Source organism: Solea senegalensis, linkage group LG17 (assembly GCF_019176455.1).
Source record: "Solea senegalensis isolate Sse05_10M linkage group LG17, IFAPA_SoseM_1, whole genome shotgun sequence".
Taxonomy (NCBI): domain Eukaryota; kingdom Metazoa; phylum Chordata; class Actinopteri; order Pleuronectiformes; family Soleidae; genus Solea; species Solea senegalensis.
Window position 1 is genome coordinate 609,009 of NC_058037.1, and position 14,858 is coordinate 623,866.

Consider the following 14,858-nt stretch of genomic DNA (forward strand, 5'->3'; position numbering starts at 1 on the left):
GTGTGTGTGTGTAAGGATCAGGTTACTTATCTTAGGAAACAAAACCTATTTGTGGTCAAAGTTGTTGATGTAAAAAGTATGAAAAGCAAACTGTCATGTTGTGTAATTATTGTGATCTGACAATGCTGCTTTATTATTGTTTTATTATTTTCCTGTTTGCATGGACACAAGTCATCGGAGTCCAAGCCTGAACAGAGACCTGGTCGCATCAGGACCACAACAACAGGGCGTCAGAGGACCTGCAGCTCTGCTCTGAGGTGACACAAGACAATCTGAGCATGAGGCTGCTTTCACGTTCATTCTTCTTTGTCTCACGTGGTGTGACTCCTCCTTCTGCAGGATTTATAGGAGGAGGCAGCAGAGACTGTCGCACACACACACACACACACACACACAGCAGCTGACATGAACCTCTGTGGACACAGACATGGTGTGTGATACTTTCACAGCTACAAGGACAAACTATACGCAGCAGGTACATGTTTCATTTCCTTCATTTTTCTTTTGTTGGACCTGACAGAAATATTTCAGTTTTGCTTCTTTACATTTGTAAAAGGTTGTTAAATTGAAAGAGCTCTTAAATACAGTTGTATCTGTGTGTGCTGTTCACGTGCAACAGATCAACTGTCTTCTTCTAAACTTCTGTCAAAACATGGTTCCATTTCTATTATTCCTGGTCTTTACATGTGTTTATATCTCCACAGCCTCAGATCAATTGCAATAGTTTAACAGAAACACATGATGGTGTCATAAAAACCTCCGTCCATCTCTCTAATGGCTTTATTGCAGGTATTAGCATGTGGTGAAATGGAGGGAGCCGTCTTTGTCACTGTTCAGAAGATCTATTACCCTTTGCTGTGCATCATGGGAATTCCAGGTTTGTCATCACATACACTCGTTTGCTGCTCCACCAATTTCATTGGGGAAGATTATTATTAATCAATTTACAGGGTTTGTATTTCAGAAGTGGTTTTCTCACGACAGCTCTGTGACGACAGCTCTATGACGACGGCTCTATGAAGACAGCTCTGTCACGACAGCTCTGTCACGACAGCTCTATGACGACGGCTCTGTGACGACGGCTCTATGAAGACAGCTCTGTGAGCTCTATGAAGACAGCTCTGTCACCAGGTTACGACAGCTCTATGACGGCTAGCTCTGTCACGACAGCTCTATGACACAGCCTGTCACGATCTATGACAACAGCCTCTATGACGGCCTCTATGACAACAGCTCTGACGCACATGATCTCTGTCCTGTCACCACAGCCTCTATGACAACAGCTCTGTCACCACGCTCTATGACGACAGCCTGTCACGACGCTCTATGACAACAGCCTGTCACTTGCCATGACAGCCTGTCACGACAACAACAGCTCTGTCATCTATGACAGCAGCTCTATGTGTCACGACGCGACAACAGCCTGTCACGACAGCCTCTATGACAACAGCCTGTCACTGTGCTCTATGACAACAGCCCTGCTCTATGACACAGCCACAGTATGACAACAGCCTGTCACCACAGCTCATGACTCCACAGCCTGTCACGCCTCTATGACAACAGCCCTGTCACGACAGCCTCTATGACAACAGCCTGGTCACGACAGCTCTATGACAACAGCCTGTCAATGCTCTGGTGCTCCCATGAGCTGTCACCTATTGACTTGTCACTCTTCACGACAGCTCTGTCAAAACAGCTCTATGACGACGGCTCTATGACGACAGCTCTGTCACGACGGCTCTGTCATGACTTAGTGTCTGTCTGTCTGTCTGTCACATGAGTTAAATGTGTCATCTCAAACCTGACTCCCCTGTCTAAGATCTCAGGATGTTGCTCCTTAAACGCACAGTGGACAGTAGTTCTGTTGTTAGTGATATGTATACGTATAAGATAAAAGTGTGTTTATTATTATATAAAGTAGGTGAGAGAGATTTCTGCAACAATTACTCTGCATACTATTCTGGCGTTAGCAACAACCGCCTTCACACACACACAGATTATTTAAAGGCATAGAGTGGACTTGTCTGAGACCACAGCATGTGAGATGAGACAACTGGTGAGACTGTGGCCGATGCATGTTTTGCTCCCGCTGCCCCCAAGTGGTCAGGCAAGGTCATGTCATGCAGACATTTACCTTTGACTCCACAGGCAAAAACATACAGATGAAGAACTACACCTCCAAAATAGAATAAAGCCAAATGGCAGAGATTTATTTATTGCAGTCTCACCATTAAATGTCACTATTTTTTTTACACACTGCACCTTTAAATAAATGTGTTTTTAAACATAGAGAGATAGTGTTATGGATGTCTGGAATTAATAATGAGAATCATTTTACAAAAACAAACGAGAGAGAAAGAGAGAGAAGCTTCTACTTGCACTGATGTTAATTAAATATAAATCACCCTCAAAAGATGCTTGAGATTTCTCTTAGACATTCTCTTGTGGGTCATGTTTCAAACTGAGAGACAGTAAATCCATCTTTTCTGTCTTTCCCTTCCAGCTAACCTCTTCACATTCTACATGATCTGCTTCCGTAAATGTGGGATGTCCGACACGGCGAGCATTTACCTGAGCTGTCTGGCCATCGTGGATTCCCTCTACGTCGTGTGGGTGATCCTCATTGACCTCAGCCTCACCTTCTGGCTGCTGCAGCCCTTCTGGCATTCCCATCCGTGGTGTGGCATCCTGGGATTCCTGCAGCACGGATCACTGTACAGCTCCTCCTGGATCGTGGTGACGTTCACCATCGAGCGTTACCTGGTTCTCCGCAGCACAGCAGCCAAGCAGCACTTCTCCCAGGCCTGGGTCACTAAAGTGACCTGTGTGGCTATCGTCCTGGTGTCTCATCTGGTCTCTGTGCCACTGGGCTGGATCAACATAGTCTCCGATGTCAACGTCACTGTGAACGGGGAGATTGTGACGCTGCCCCGGTGTCATTACCGTGACGAGGTCTACGCCACTGTAATTGTTTGGATAACCATGTTCCTCTCAGGGGGAGTCCCCATCGTGTTGGTCATCATCTTCAACTACCTCATAGGATACCATCTCTGCCGCGCAAGCCACCTCTTCACCAAGGAGGAGTGCCGCGTCATGCAGGGGAGGTGCATCAGGGGCATGTTGCGGAGGACCATCCTGTTGCTGGGCACCGTCTCTGTGGCCTTCGTCGTCCTCAGCCTTCCTCGCTTCGTGACCTACGCCATCCTAAGAACCAAGTACAACTACTCCAGCTTCAACAGGAATGACTACAGAATTCCCATCAACGTGGCCGGAGACCTGGCCAACATGCTGCAGAACCTGAACTCCACCACCAACTTCCTGCTCTACTGCATGGTCAGCCAGCGCTTCAGGAGGGAGCTGGTCCAGGTGGTGACGTGTAAGGACAAGGCCCGTGAGCTGGGCTCTGTTCTAACACACACCACCATGAAGGTCTTCTCAGTCGTGGATCGTAAGCTGTCGCCGGGCAGCAGACCCGTGACTGTGGTGCTCACCAGTATCACACACACACACAGTAGAAATGACCTGTTCTCACCTTCATCTTCTTCTCATGGAAACATTTGTTTGCGTTAACTCGTCTCACTCTTTCAGAAAAGGGTGGAATGTGCGCTGTGGGAGAGGGGGAGGAGTTAAGTATCTCGGGGTCGTGTTCACAATTGTGTTATTTTAAACATATACAAATAAAAGTGAAGTAAAAGTATATAAGTATAAATATATATAAGTGAAGTAAAAGTATAAACGACAACAGTTAACAGTCGTTTATACAGATATATATACAGTGATATGACAGTCGTCATATCACTAATGTCAAAGCGGTGTTTACGTGAACGTGATGTTTGTGTAGCCTGGTGAAAGTTAACGTAACAGCATTAGTAAGGGAATTAGTAAGCAATGTTTTTCCCACCCGGCTAAACTGTGCTGTAAAGCAGCTTTCATCACACAAAGAAGAGAAATACACATCAATACACCAGCACCAAGTCTTTATATCATGATATTTTTACACCGGATATTCAACTGTAATTTCTGGCCCCTCCCCCCGTGACTGTCCAGTGACCTCATCGATTAGTGCAACTGATGGAGCAACAACTGTGTGGCATTTTGATAAAAACATGGACAGTATCTCATGGAAATGCATGACGGAGCCATGTTGTGTCCTCCAGTGGCGTCATGTGAAATGTATGATGTGTCATTCTCCCTACACTTTTACAGTGGCGCCACCATGAGGTTGAGCTGCATGACTGCCATTAAATGATTGATTTTGATATTCACGTCCCGAGTTTGACTTTTCCTCTTCAGCACGATTAGCACCATCATCATCTTTAATTTGTCCAATACATTTCATTGTGACATAATACTATGTTATTACTGTGCTAACTAACAAATATTAGCATGCCAGTGCTAAATACCACAACAACAACAACAACAACAACAACAACAACCTCCTTGTCTTACGACATGAATCAAAGTCATGTGTTTGTCTTGTAACAGCATGTGATGAAGTGAAAACTCATCAAAACAGTGCAAAGAAAGTTGTTAAAAGGTCCAGTGTGTAAAAATGTGTGAAAGTTGCTGCCATCTATTGGTGGAAGTGCAGAGTGCAACAGTCAGACAACTCCCTCAGCTGCTGTGTCTGAATAGTTAAGGCTGATGGAGATGGAGGAACGATACAGTCTAACCCACACAACCATCCATGGCTCTGAGACGCATGTGTTACTGTCTTTGTTGAATGTTGAGCCAGAATCCACATCCAACACAAGTCTATATAGACAGTTACCATGGTAACATTCAAGTAAACACAGATGCATCAGAAAACCCATCCCAAAAAATACGAGTAGGAGTTTTTCGTCCCAGAATTTCAAATGAAAAAACATAAATGGTTTAGTGATAAAGTGTCAGTGCACACAGGAGAACTTAATGCAATTGCATTAGCGGTCCAGTGGGTGGAGGAAATACGACCACTGAGAACATTCATCTGATCACACTCAAGTTCATCACTCACAAAGCAGACAAGACATCCCATAATACAGCAAACACTATACAGAATTCGAATGATGGGACTCACAGTTACATTTTTATAAGATATATATATATATATATATATATATATATATATATATATATATATATATATATATATATACATATATATATATATATATACATATATATATTAGCTTCTTTATTCACACAAACTGAGAAGACATTCGCCAGCTGAATGAGTGAAATAATAAGCACTAAGTTTAAAGCTTATTATTTGTATTCATTTTTATTTTATTTTTATTTTGTGAAGTAATAGTTCAGTTAGAGCCACAGTTTGATTCACACTCCATACCAGATGGTGGCGGTAGTGCACCAAGCCGCCATAAAAGGAAGACGATGACGTTGACCGTTCAAGTGACAACCTGTGAAACTCCATCAGTTCGTTTGCCGCTTATCAGTAGGAATTATTATTATTTCATTTATTTGAATGTTGTCATTTGCCTGACACTTTTATTTTGTGGCGTTAAAACAACAATGGGACAAGTGTCGGCTGTTAAAGTGTGTGTTCGAGTCCGCCCGCTTATTGCGAGGTAAGTTCTGCATAGCAAGAACGAGCTAGTGCTAACACGTCTGACGACGAGCCGTTGTTTCAGCATCTAATAGTGATCTATGTGTCTATGTATGTACTTGTACTATATAATACATAGTCCATATAATATATGTATAAATATGCAGTGTCATAATCACTACATATCTGACGTTTATAACAAACCAAACCGTTTGAAAACGGGTAGAAAATTGAGCGAGTTGTGGTTGTTTAAAAAGTCCATGTACCACTACAACACACGTGTGCGCGCGCGCGCGTGCGTGAGCGAGCTGACTGTGGCAAGATGGCGTTCGACAATCCGCCATAAGACATCGAGCCTTTATCTATGTCTATGGTTCACAGACCGTGACATTACATAGACCTTCACGCTGTCGTTGATGTCATTATACAGTGGGGCAAACAAGTGTTTACATAGACCTTCACGCTGTCGTCGACGCCATTATACAGTGGGGCAAACAAGTATTTACATGGACCTTCACGCTGTCGTCGACGCCATTATACAGTGGGGCAAACAAGTGTTTACATAGACCTTCGCGCTATACAGTGGGGCAAACAAGTATTTACATAGACCTTCACGCTGTCGCGCCATTATACAGTGGGGCAAACAAGTATTTACATGGACCTTCACGCTGTAGCCGCCATTATACAGTGGGGCAAACAAGTATTTACATGGACCTTCACGCTGTCGTCGATGCCATTATACAGTGGGGCAAACAAGTATTTACATGGAAGGACAGGATTTTTCACATACTGTCTCTCACAGTTGAAGTGTCCCTATGATGAAAAGGACAGACCTCTGTCATCATCTTAAGTGGGAGAACTTGCACAGTGCTCGGTGGCTGACTAAATACTTTGTTGCCCCACACACTATACGTCCTGTGATGTCTGTGCAAAGAAATGACAGCAATCCATCCAGGAGCAGACTCCAGATGTCTGTAATGGAACCAAGTGTTGAACAGTTCAATCAGCATACATGGTCATGTTTAGTGAAAATAAATCACAGTAGAAAGAGATTCATGAATGGTTTAGTAAGTGAATAGTAGTGAAGTGTAATCTTGTTCCTAATATCCATACACTATTAATAATTATGTAATGTTTGTTATCTTTGTTTAATAAAATGTTGCTCTCTTTTTCTGACTGAAAATTGAGGTCTTATTTTTTATTGTGTTGATACTGTGTACAATAGAATTTCTTTAAGCTGATAGTTGCTGAACTGTTGTTCAAAAATAAATGGGGAAAGACAGTCAGTTTTATGTTATTGTCACAGGGAGGAAAGAGAATGCTGAGCCTGTCCAGCTGAAAACTGATAAGAAATCAGTTCATCAGATTGATGATGGGAATAAAACCACCAAGAGCTTTAGTTTTGGTGTGTTTCACAGTGATGATAGGATGAATAATTGTGTTTCCTTTTTAAAAAAACTAATTTATTACTAAGTGATTGTGATGGAAATGTATTCACTTGCCTCTGCTGTTTGTAGATCGAGTGTTCGCTGCTGATGAAACAACCAATCATCTGTACCAGGACATTGCAAAGCCTTTGGTTGTCGCCACTGTTGAGGGATACAATGGTATGTAATGGAATCTGTTGTAATAGCACTCTCTGTAACTGTGCTCAAACATCTGGTCGTTATATAATCCACAGGAACCATATTCACTGATGGGCAGACTTCTTCTGGAAAGACTTTCACCATGATTGGGAGTGACCATATTCCTGGAGTGATTCCAGGAGTACGAGGTGAAGACACTCTTTTTTTTTAATTAATGTTTTTGGTAGACAGTACAACATATGTCACCTTCACAAAATACAAGACATAAATACATACTCCACTGTCCCCTTTCAAAATTAATAATAAAAAAAAAAAGATAAATAATAAAAATAAAATAACCAAACAACATTGTGTGCCTTGTGTGACTCTCATAAAGCATGGCCCTCGCATAAGACGCTCAGTTTTTCTTTTAGAGCACTTCTATACACTTATTAAACCCTCCTAACTATACCTTTACTGAACCTTCAAGTCATTGTTTCTTCTGCTCATAATACAAAACTGCGTCTTAAATGTCAATAAAATTTGTTTGTCATGGTAAATGTAACCAAATAAGTATCAGAACTGTTTAATCATGTACATGTTGTTTTGTAAATGATTGCTTTACAGAGTGATATCTGATGACTCGCTGCACAATGACTCCCGTCCTCAGCCATAGGCTCATGCCTCACAGCATTTACATAAATGGGTCACAAGACTCCCAAGCTTTGCATAAACCAGAAAGGACTCACAAGCGGGAATGTTTCCTGTTTGTAGCAGAACAGGTTTCTTTCTTCTGTGACTGTGAGAAAAGGTAAGAGTGGAGAACAATATGATGTTTAGTTTCTTCTTTAGAACTGCACTTTTTAAACAAGACATACTTGACATACCTTGTAAATAAGTGATTTTGACCTTTGTACCAACTTTGTAGTTAGTGACGGTCAGGTTGATGTGTTACACCCATGTCGGCGCTCACGCCTGCTGAGTGAGTAAGATAAAGGAACAAGTCAAAACAACCAACATGCTAATGTGTGTTCACTTGTTACAAGTACACTGTGACTGAAACTGCGTCTTTACTCTCTCTCTCTGTGTGTGTGTGTGTCTTTAAGAAGCTGTGCACCTTTGAATTCATTTGTATTGTTTTTATTTTCACTTTAACAGCACAGACCGCCTCCCACTGTAACATGGATTCTTTCAAAGGTACCAAACCACAACACACTTAAGTCTGTCGACATACCTGTGTCACTGAAGTGCAAACCTGTTCTCTCACTGTTCTCTCACTGTTCTCTCACTGTTCTCTCTCACTGTTCTCACACTGTTCTCACACTGATCTCTCACTGATCTCTCACTGTTCTCTCTCTGTTCTCTCACTGTTCTCTCATCTCTCACTGTTCTCTCACTGTTCTCTTGCTGATCTCTCACTGTTCTCTCTGTTCTCTCACTGATCTCTCACTGTTCTCTCACTGTTCTCTTGCTGATCTCTGCTGTTCTCTCACTGTTCTCTTGCTGATCTCTCTCTGTTCTCTCGCTGATCTCTCAATGATCTCTCACTGATCTCTCACTGTTCTCTCTCTGTTCTCTCGCTGATCTCTCACTGTTCTCTCTCCTGTTCTCTCTCGCTGTTCTCTCTGCTGTTCTCTGCTGGTCTCTCACTGTTCTCTCTCTGTTCTCGCTGGTCTCTCTCACTGTTCTCTCTGCTCTCTCGTCTGGTTCTCGCTGTTCTCTCTCTCTCACTGTTCTCTCTCGCTGTTCTCTCTCGCTGTTCTCTCACTGTTCTCTCTCGCTGTTCTCTCTCACTGTCAGGGCCTTGCCCTCATCGCAGCGTTCCTGTTGAGATTGATGAGAGAATGACTTCCACCAGTCTGGACTTGGTCTTGCCGCCCAATTGCCAAGAGTGCAGTGGACACACAGAGAGCAACAGCAACAGTCAGCAGCACTACGACTGTGAGCCGCTCATACCAGAGAACCAGCATGAATCCAGAGTCCCTTCTCATGCTGCTGCAGAACCTCGGATCACACACTGTAGACAAATGAGAGCCCCGCGACCTGCAGGTGTTTGGCCTTATGGCCTCAGAGAGCACACACCGCTGTACGAGTCGCACAGCATGGAGAACCACAGTAGAAACTGGTCTCAGGACTGGTCTCAGGACTGTTCTGCAGAACGTTTGGAGACCCCTCTCCCTCTCATGTCTGACATTGTCGCATCGCAGTACCCTGTCGCCCACATGCCTGTGCACAGTAAGTCTGTCGTTATGAACAGAAACATTGATTTATTGATCTCAAATTGGTACTTACCACTGGCCCCACTATTGGGGCCACGGTGAGGGAAAACAATTCACACACTTCAAGATATTATTGACCATATTATAAAGTTATAAAGTTGCGTAATTAAAGTCGTGAGAATTAAGTCTCAATTTACAAGAACAAAGTCGTAAAGTTACAAGAACAAAGTCGTAAAGTTACAAGAATAAAGTCTCAATTTACAAGAATAAAGTCATAAGGTTACAACATTAAAGTCGTAAAGTTGCGTAATTAAAGTCGTTAAGTTACAAGAATAAAGTCTCAATTTACAAGAACGAAGTTGTAAAGTTACAAGAACAAAGTCGTAAAGTTACAAGAATAAAGTCGTAAAGTTACAAGATTAAAGTCGTAAAGTTACGAAATTAGTCATGAGAATAAAGTCTTAATTTACGAGATTAAAGTCATAAAGTTACGAAATTAGTCATGAGAATAAAGTCTTCATTTACGAGATTAAAGTCGTAAAGTTACGAAATTAGTCATGAGAATAAAGTCTTCATTTACGAGATTAAAGTCGTAAAGTTACGAAATTAGTCATGAGAATAAAGTCTTCATTTACGAGATTAAAGTCGTAAAGTTACGAAATTAGTCATGAGAATAAAGTCTTCATTTACGAGATTAAAGTCGTAAAGTTACGAAATTAGTCATGAGAATAAAGTCTTCATTTACGAGATTAAAGTCGTAAAGTTCGAAATTAGTCATGAGAATAAAGTCTTCATTTACGAGATTAAAGTAAAAAAGTTACGAAATTAGTCATGAGAATAAAGTCTTAATTCTGAGATTAAAATTAGTAAGTTCTGAAATTAGTCATGAGAATAAAGTCTTCATTTGAGATTAAAGTCACAAATTAGTCATGAGAATAAATCTTCAAATTAAAGTTTCTGAAATTAGTCATGAGAATAAAGTCTTAGAGATCTCAAATTAAGAATAAAGTCTTAATTCGAGATTAGTAAAGTTACGAAATTAGTCATGAGAATAAAGTCTTCATTTACGAGATTAAAGTCGTAAAGTTACGAAATTAGTCATGAGAATAAAGTCTTAATTTACGAGATTAAAGTCGTAAAGTTACGAAATTAGTCATGAGAATAAAGTCTTCATTTACGAGATTAAAGTCGTAAAGTTACGAAATTAGTCATGAGAATAAAGTCTTCATTTACGAGATTAAAGTCGTAAAGTTACGAAATTAGTCATGAGAATAAAGTCTTCATTTACGAGATTAAAGTTGTAAATTTAAACACAGAATTTAGCCACTTCACAAAAGGCTCACCCACTAAATATGTGCCCATTCAATTCTATGCTAACACCTTTTTTTTGTAAATCACTCACACTCCTGCACCAAAAGTCCACAGAGGACATCATTGATTTGATCACCATCTAAATCTGCTCAAATACAGAACATAGAAAACAAGAGTTAGATTTTTACAGATCTGGTATCCATGACAACACTGTATGTGATAGTTGATGAGAGTTGCCCTCTGTCCCTCTGTGCAGGCCCTAACCTGAGGCAGGGAGGTTCCCTCAGACCCTGTGCATGCTGCCCTCCCAAAGGCCTGCGTCATCATCACAGTCACAACTCTCATCATCATAAACGTGATTATCCAGCAGGTCCACACCAGCAGCAGTCCTGGTAGGAGAATGAGTCCTGACCGCGAGTCCTGACCGCGAGTCTTGACCGCGAGTCCTGACCGCGAGTCCTGACCACGAGTCCTGACCGCGATCCAATGTTTTTGAGTCACTCTCTGACTCTGATGATCCCTTTCACAGGAATGCCTCCGCACTTAGAAATGCTCCACATGTGCCTCAGGAACCTCCGAGAGATGTGATGCATGAGGTCAGTGTGAACTGCTCCTTCCAGGCAGGACCAGGATCTGCCACAGGGGAGATCAGGAAGACCATCAGCCTCCCTGAGGAGTGCAGTGAGTCACTTGCCTCTGCTTAAACATGCAAGTACAAAAGGTTTTTCTTGCTCAGGCTGATTTGTCTTTGACAGGAAATGTTTTCATCACATATTCCGTGGACACAGCTGAGGAAATCTTCCTTTTCACCAAGTTTCTGACAGATCAGGGATTCAAACCAGCGGTGAGACCCTGCACCTCTGTCTGCTTTCTCATGATCTGTTGAAAATGCTCACCGCCGCCTTCGCTTCTTTACAGATTGACATCTTTGATAATCCAATCCAAAGAATGAGCATCACTAAATGGATGGACAGATATTTAAATGACGTGAGTGTTGCATTTTTGTTTTTGTGACGTGGTCTTCTGTGGAAGCTGACGGAGTCGTTCTAAAACTCTTTTTACAGAAGTCGGTGCTCATCATCGTGGTCATTAGCCCCAAGTATAAGGAGGATGTAGAGGGAGCTGGTGACGACGACCACGGTCTGCACACTAAATACATTCACAATCAGGTCAGCACAGGCTCACACACTCTAATATAAACAACGGTAAACCCTGAACATTCAGGACCCACGTGGTACTTTAATCAGTCACAGGACAGACTCTGTGGTACCGCGGCTGCTGCCAAGTCAAAGCCTCATATATAACCCTATATATATATACACGTGTGTGTGTGTGTGTGTGTATATATATACAGTATATATACATACTTATACTTTTTACATTTTTACTTCACTTTCAGTACACTCAAGTGATTTTTGAGGGGTTATTTAAGATCCTCATAATTACATTTAGTAAATTCAGGCTTAGAGTAAGAATGGAATCCTTGTGGATAGTGAATAGAATTTCTTTTGACTCATTTAATATCACGTGTTCTTATTAACACAGATCCAGAATGAGTTCATCCAACAAGGCTGTCTGAACTTCAGACTGGTTCCTGTACTATTCCCTAATGCAACCAAGGTAAGAGTGAGCAACACGAGGGCCCCGCGGGGTCACAAAGAAGTTTACAGTATAAATAACACAAATCAAACTTCTTTCTCCTTAATTCCATTTGTTTCTGTGCAGGTTGTAGTTTATTTGTTGTTGTTGTTGTTGTTGTTTTTTTTCATTCATTTTGAAATCTTACTTTCGATATACAGCCATTTTATAAATATACTGTGCAAATAATACAAAACCACCACGTTAATAGTAATAAACACAGTGACAGTGCAGGACACTGTGTGGTGATCAGGATACAGAGAGAGAGAGAAACTATATTATAATAAAACGCTTATGTTTGATACTTATACCTTAGAGACGGTAACATGAGATCAGTAAAGTACAGTCAGTGCCTGAATGTTACTTGATGTGTAAGATGTCTTTGTATATTTCCATATGTCTTCATCATTGTTTCTGTTTAATTCTCTTTTTTTCCACTCATCAAAACAACATTCCAGTTCTTTCCTCTCAGTCTCAGATTATATCCTGCAGGTTCAGTATTAGGATTAGAATGCAGTAGATTATTCTGGTCTGTTATTCATGCTGAACTCATCTGTTCCATTTTCTCCTGCAGCTTTTACTCCATAGACACGCACACGTACTTAAAACTTCATAAAGCAAAATAAAAGAAAATAAAGTAAAAAAGTGAACAACAAAAACACACAATAAGATTCTCGCTTCACCTAATAATTCCTGTTGGAGAAGAGATTTCACGATAACAAGTATATTAAATATTTTGACATTATTTAAGGTCAGTTTTAGTTATTGATATAAACGATAAAAGTTTATTGAAATTGTCCACTTCTAATCTAGTAGTGAAAGTCATTTTCTCCAACACATGCATTAAAGTTCTAGCTCTAGTTGTAGTTGTAGTAGCTAAAGCCATCTTACTTGCTAAACCTTCTAGTCCCAAACATACTGTTTGGGACCATTTTCTAGCATTATTAATAGCATTTACTTCATTTCTTCAGTGTATAATCACGTTAAAACAAGAATATTTGGGAGTTTAATATGGGCTTTAGGCATGGGCCTGCCATCTTGTGTCTACAGCAGCATGTATGCACTAAGCAGCGGGAGCTTGCATTTCACATTGAAGACAGCAGTTGAATCTGTCGTGTCACCGTGAGATGTCCCTGTAGTTGTGACATCCTGGATGTGTGTGTGTGTGTGTGCCTCTCAGAGACATGTCCCCACCTGGCTGCAGAGCACAAGGATCTACCGCTGGCCCAGGGACACGCAGGACCTGCTGCTCCGTCTGCTCAGAGAGGAGCGCTATGTCTTTCCACAGCGCGGGGCTGAGCTCACACTCACTGTCCGTCCTCTCTGAGCAGTGATTTGATCACGAGTGGCGTTCCTGCTACAGCGCAGTCACATTTATAACGGAGAGCAACACAGAACACTGACGTAACACTGTTGTCTTTATCATCTTTATCATGAACAGACCTAGAGCGAGGGTGAGATTCTCTATGTTCAGTTTTAACTTTGCCTCTTGAATAAAACTGTAAACTTCTTGTCCTAAACTTGGAAAATGTGTCATTCACACTTCAATATAGTAGTTACAGCAACAATGATAAATGTATAATTGCATTTTTTAAGACCCTTTAACACCTAAGCCTCAAAATGTCTGTCTGGACTTTTTTTTTATTTTAAAATCTTTCTTCATACTCTGTTTTCAGGGTCTTTTCATGCACAACAACTCAAAAGCTTTGCTGGACATCAGGACCTGCGAAAATGTCCATCTGACACTGGTCACAGGTCTCTGTCTCTAAAGAGCGCCACCTAGTGGTGAAAAGTGTTGTATATTTTTATTATAAATCAAATCGAACCAAATTATTCTCAGACTTCCTTCATCCATTTCTACTGCTTTATCGTCCACAGAAAGAAACATGTAGAAAACAGCCTGTAATGTTATAATCCACATTGTAATACTTGCATGTAATGCATGTATTTAACCACAAGATGGCAGCATGTCCCAGGTAATGAAAACACTGTAACGTCATTTCTATTGTTTATCATAGATACATTATCACTGTTACGCTATTACACTGTTACACTATTGCACTGTTACACTATTACACTATTGCACTATTACACTGTTACACTATTGCACTATTACACTGTTACAGTATTACACTATTGCAGTATTACACTATTACAGTACTACAGCCACAGTATTACACTATTGCAGTATTACAGCCACAGTATTGCAGTATTACAGCCTCAGTATTGCAGTATTACAGCCACCACAGTATTGCAGTATTACAGCAACAGTATTACAGCCACCACAGTATTGCAGTATTACAGACACCACAGTATTGCAGTATTACAGTACTACAGCCACCACAGTATTGCAGTATTGCAGTACTACAGCCACCACAGTATTGCAGTATTACAGCCAGTCTACCCTTGGACTTGATGATGCGCTCACGTGAGTGAGTGAGTGTGACTGGAATGGCAGGTTTTGATTTTAAGCTGCAGGTTTTTAATCGTCTCCTGCACTTGGTGATTGGTGATTTCTATTGAATTGAATTGAATTGAATTTCTATGAACACGACATCCATCATATTTTTGATATTTCGC

The 14,858-nt window shown here is 41.1% G+C and overlaps 2 protein-coding genes across 7 annotated transcripts; both read left to right on the forward strand.

Annotated features, from left to right (window-relative positions):
* Positions 1-28: 28 nt before the first annotated feature.
* Positions 29-4,265, forward strand: LOC122783856 (probable G-protein coupled receptor 139). The gene is made up of 3 exons (XM_044048772.1): positions 29-475; positions 790-877; positions 2,504-4,265. The coding sequence occupies exons 1-3, from the start codon at positions 428-430 to the stop codon at positions 3,568-3,570; spliced, it is 1,203 nt and encodes a 400-aa protein (XP_043904707.1). The 5' UTR covers positions 29-427; the 3' UTR covers positions 3,571-4,265.
* A 1,113-nt stretch (positions 4,266-5,378) lies between these two features.
* On the forward strand, positions 5,379-14,108 carry traf3ip2a (TRAF3 interacting protein 2a). Of its 6 annotated transcripts, XM_044049738.1 has the most exons (14): positions 5,379-5,567; positions 7,063-7,152; positions 7,227-7,319; positions 7,738-7,921; positions 8,039-8,092; positions 8,269-8,307; positions 8,911-9,345; positions 10,897-11,032; positions 11,170-11,321; positions 11,396-11,484; positions 11,559-11,627; positions 11,705-11,809; positions 12,186-12,260; positions 13,459-13,798. In XM_044049738.1, the coding sequence occupies exons 6-14, from the start codon at positions 8,292-8,294 to the stop codon at positions 13,603-13,605; spliced, it is 1,224 nt and encodes a 407-aa protein (XP_043905673.1). In that variant the 5' UTR covers positions 5,379-5,567; positions 7,063-7,152; positions 7,227-7,319; positions 7,738-7,921; positions 8,039-8,092; positions 8,269-8,291; the 3' UTR covers positions 13,606-13,798. The 6 variants fall into 6 exon arrangements, 5 of the variants coding, with proteins under 5 accessions (XP_043905673.1, XP_043905672.1, XP_043905671.1 ...); XR_006362180.1 differs by adding an exon at positions 13,955-14,108 and having other exon boundaries at positions 7,738-8,307; positions 13,459-13,732; XM_044049737.1 differs by having other exon boundaries at positions 7,738-8,092.
* The last annotated feature ends 750 nt before the right edge of the window (positions 14,109-14,858 follow it).

What these genes read in the sequence shown, in the direction of transcription:
- LOC122783856 (XM_044048772.1), top strand. Translation starts at nt 428, where the DNA reads ATGGTGTGTGATACTTTCACAGCTACAAGGACAAACTATACGCAGCAG. An exon ending in GGACAAACTATACGCAGCAG is followed by an intron (nt 476 to 789) that starts GTACATGTTTCA and finishes GCTTTATTGCAG; the next exon opens with GTATTAGCATGTGGTGAAAT. An exon ending in GTGCATCATGGGAATTCCAG is followed by an intron (nt 878 to 2,503) that starts GTTTGTCATCAC and finishes TTTCCCTTCCAG; the next exon opens with CTAACCTCTTCACATTCTAC.
- traf3ip2a (XM_044049734.1), top strand. An exon ending in CCACACCAGCAGCAGTCCTG is followed by an intron (nt 11,033 to 11,169) that starts GTAGGAGAATGA and finishes TCCCTTTCACAG; the next exon opens with GAATGCCTCCGCACTTAGAA. An exon ending in ATCAGGGATTCAAACCAGCG is followed by an intron (nt 11,485 to 11,558) that starts GTGAGACCCTGC and finishes GCTTCTTTACAG; the next exon opens with ATTGACATCTTTGATAATCC.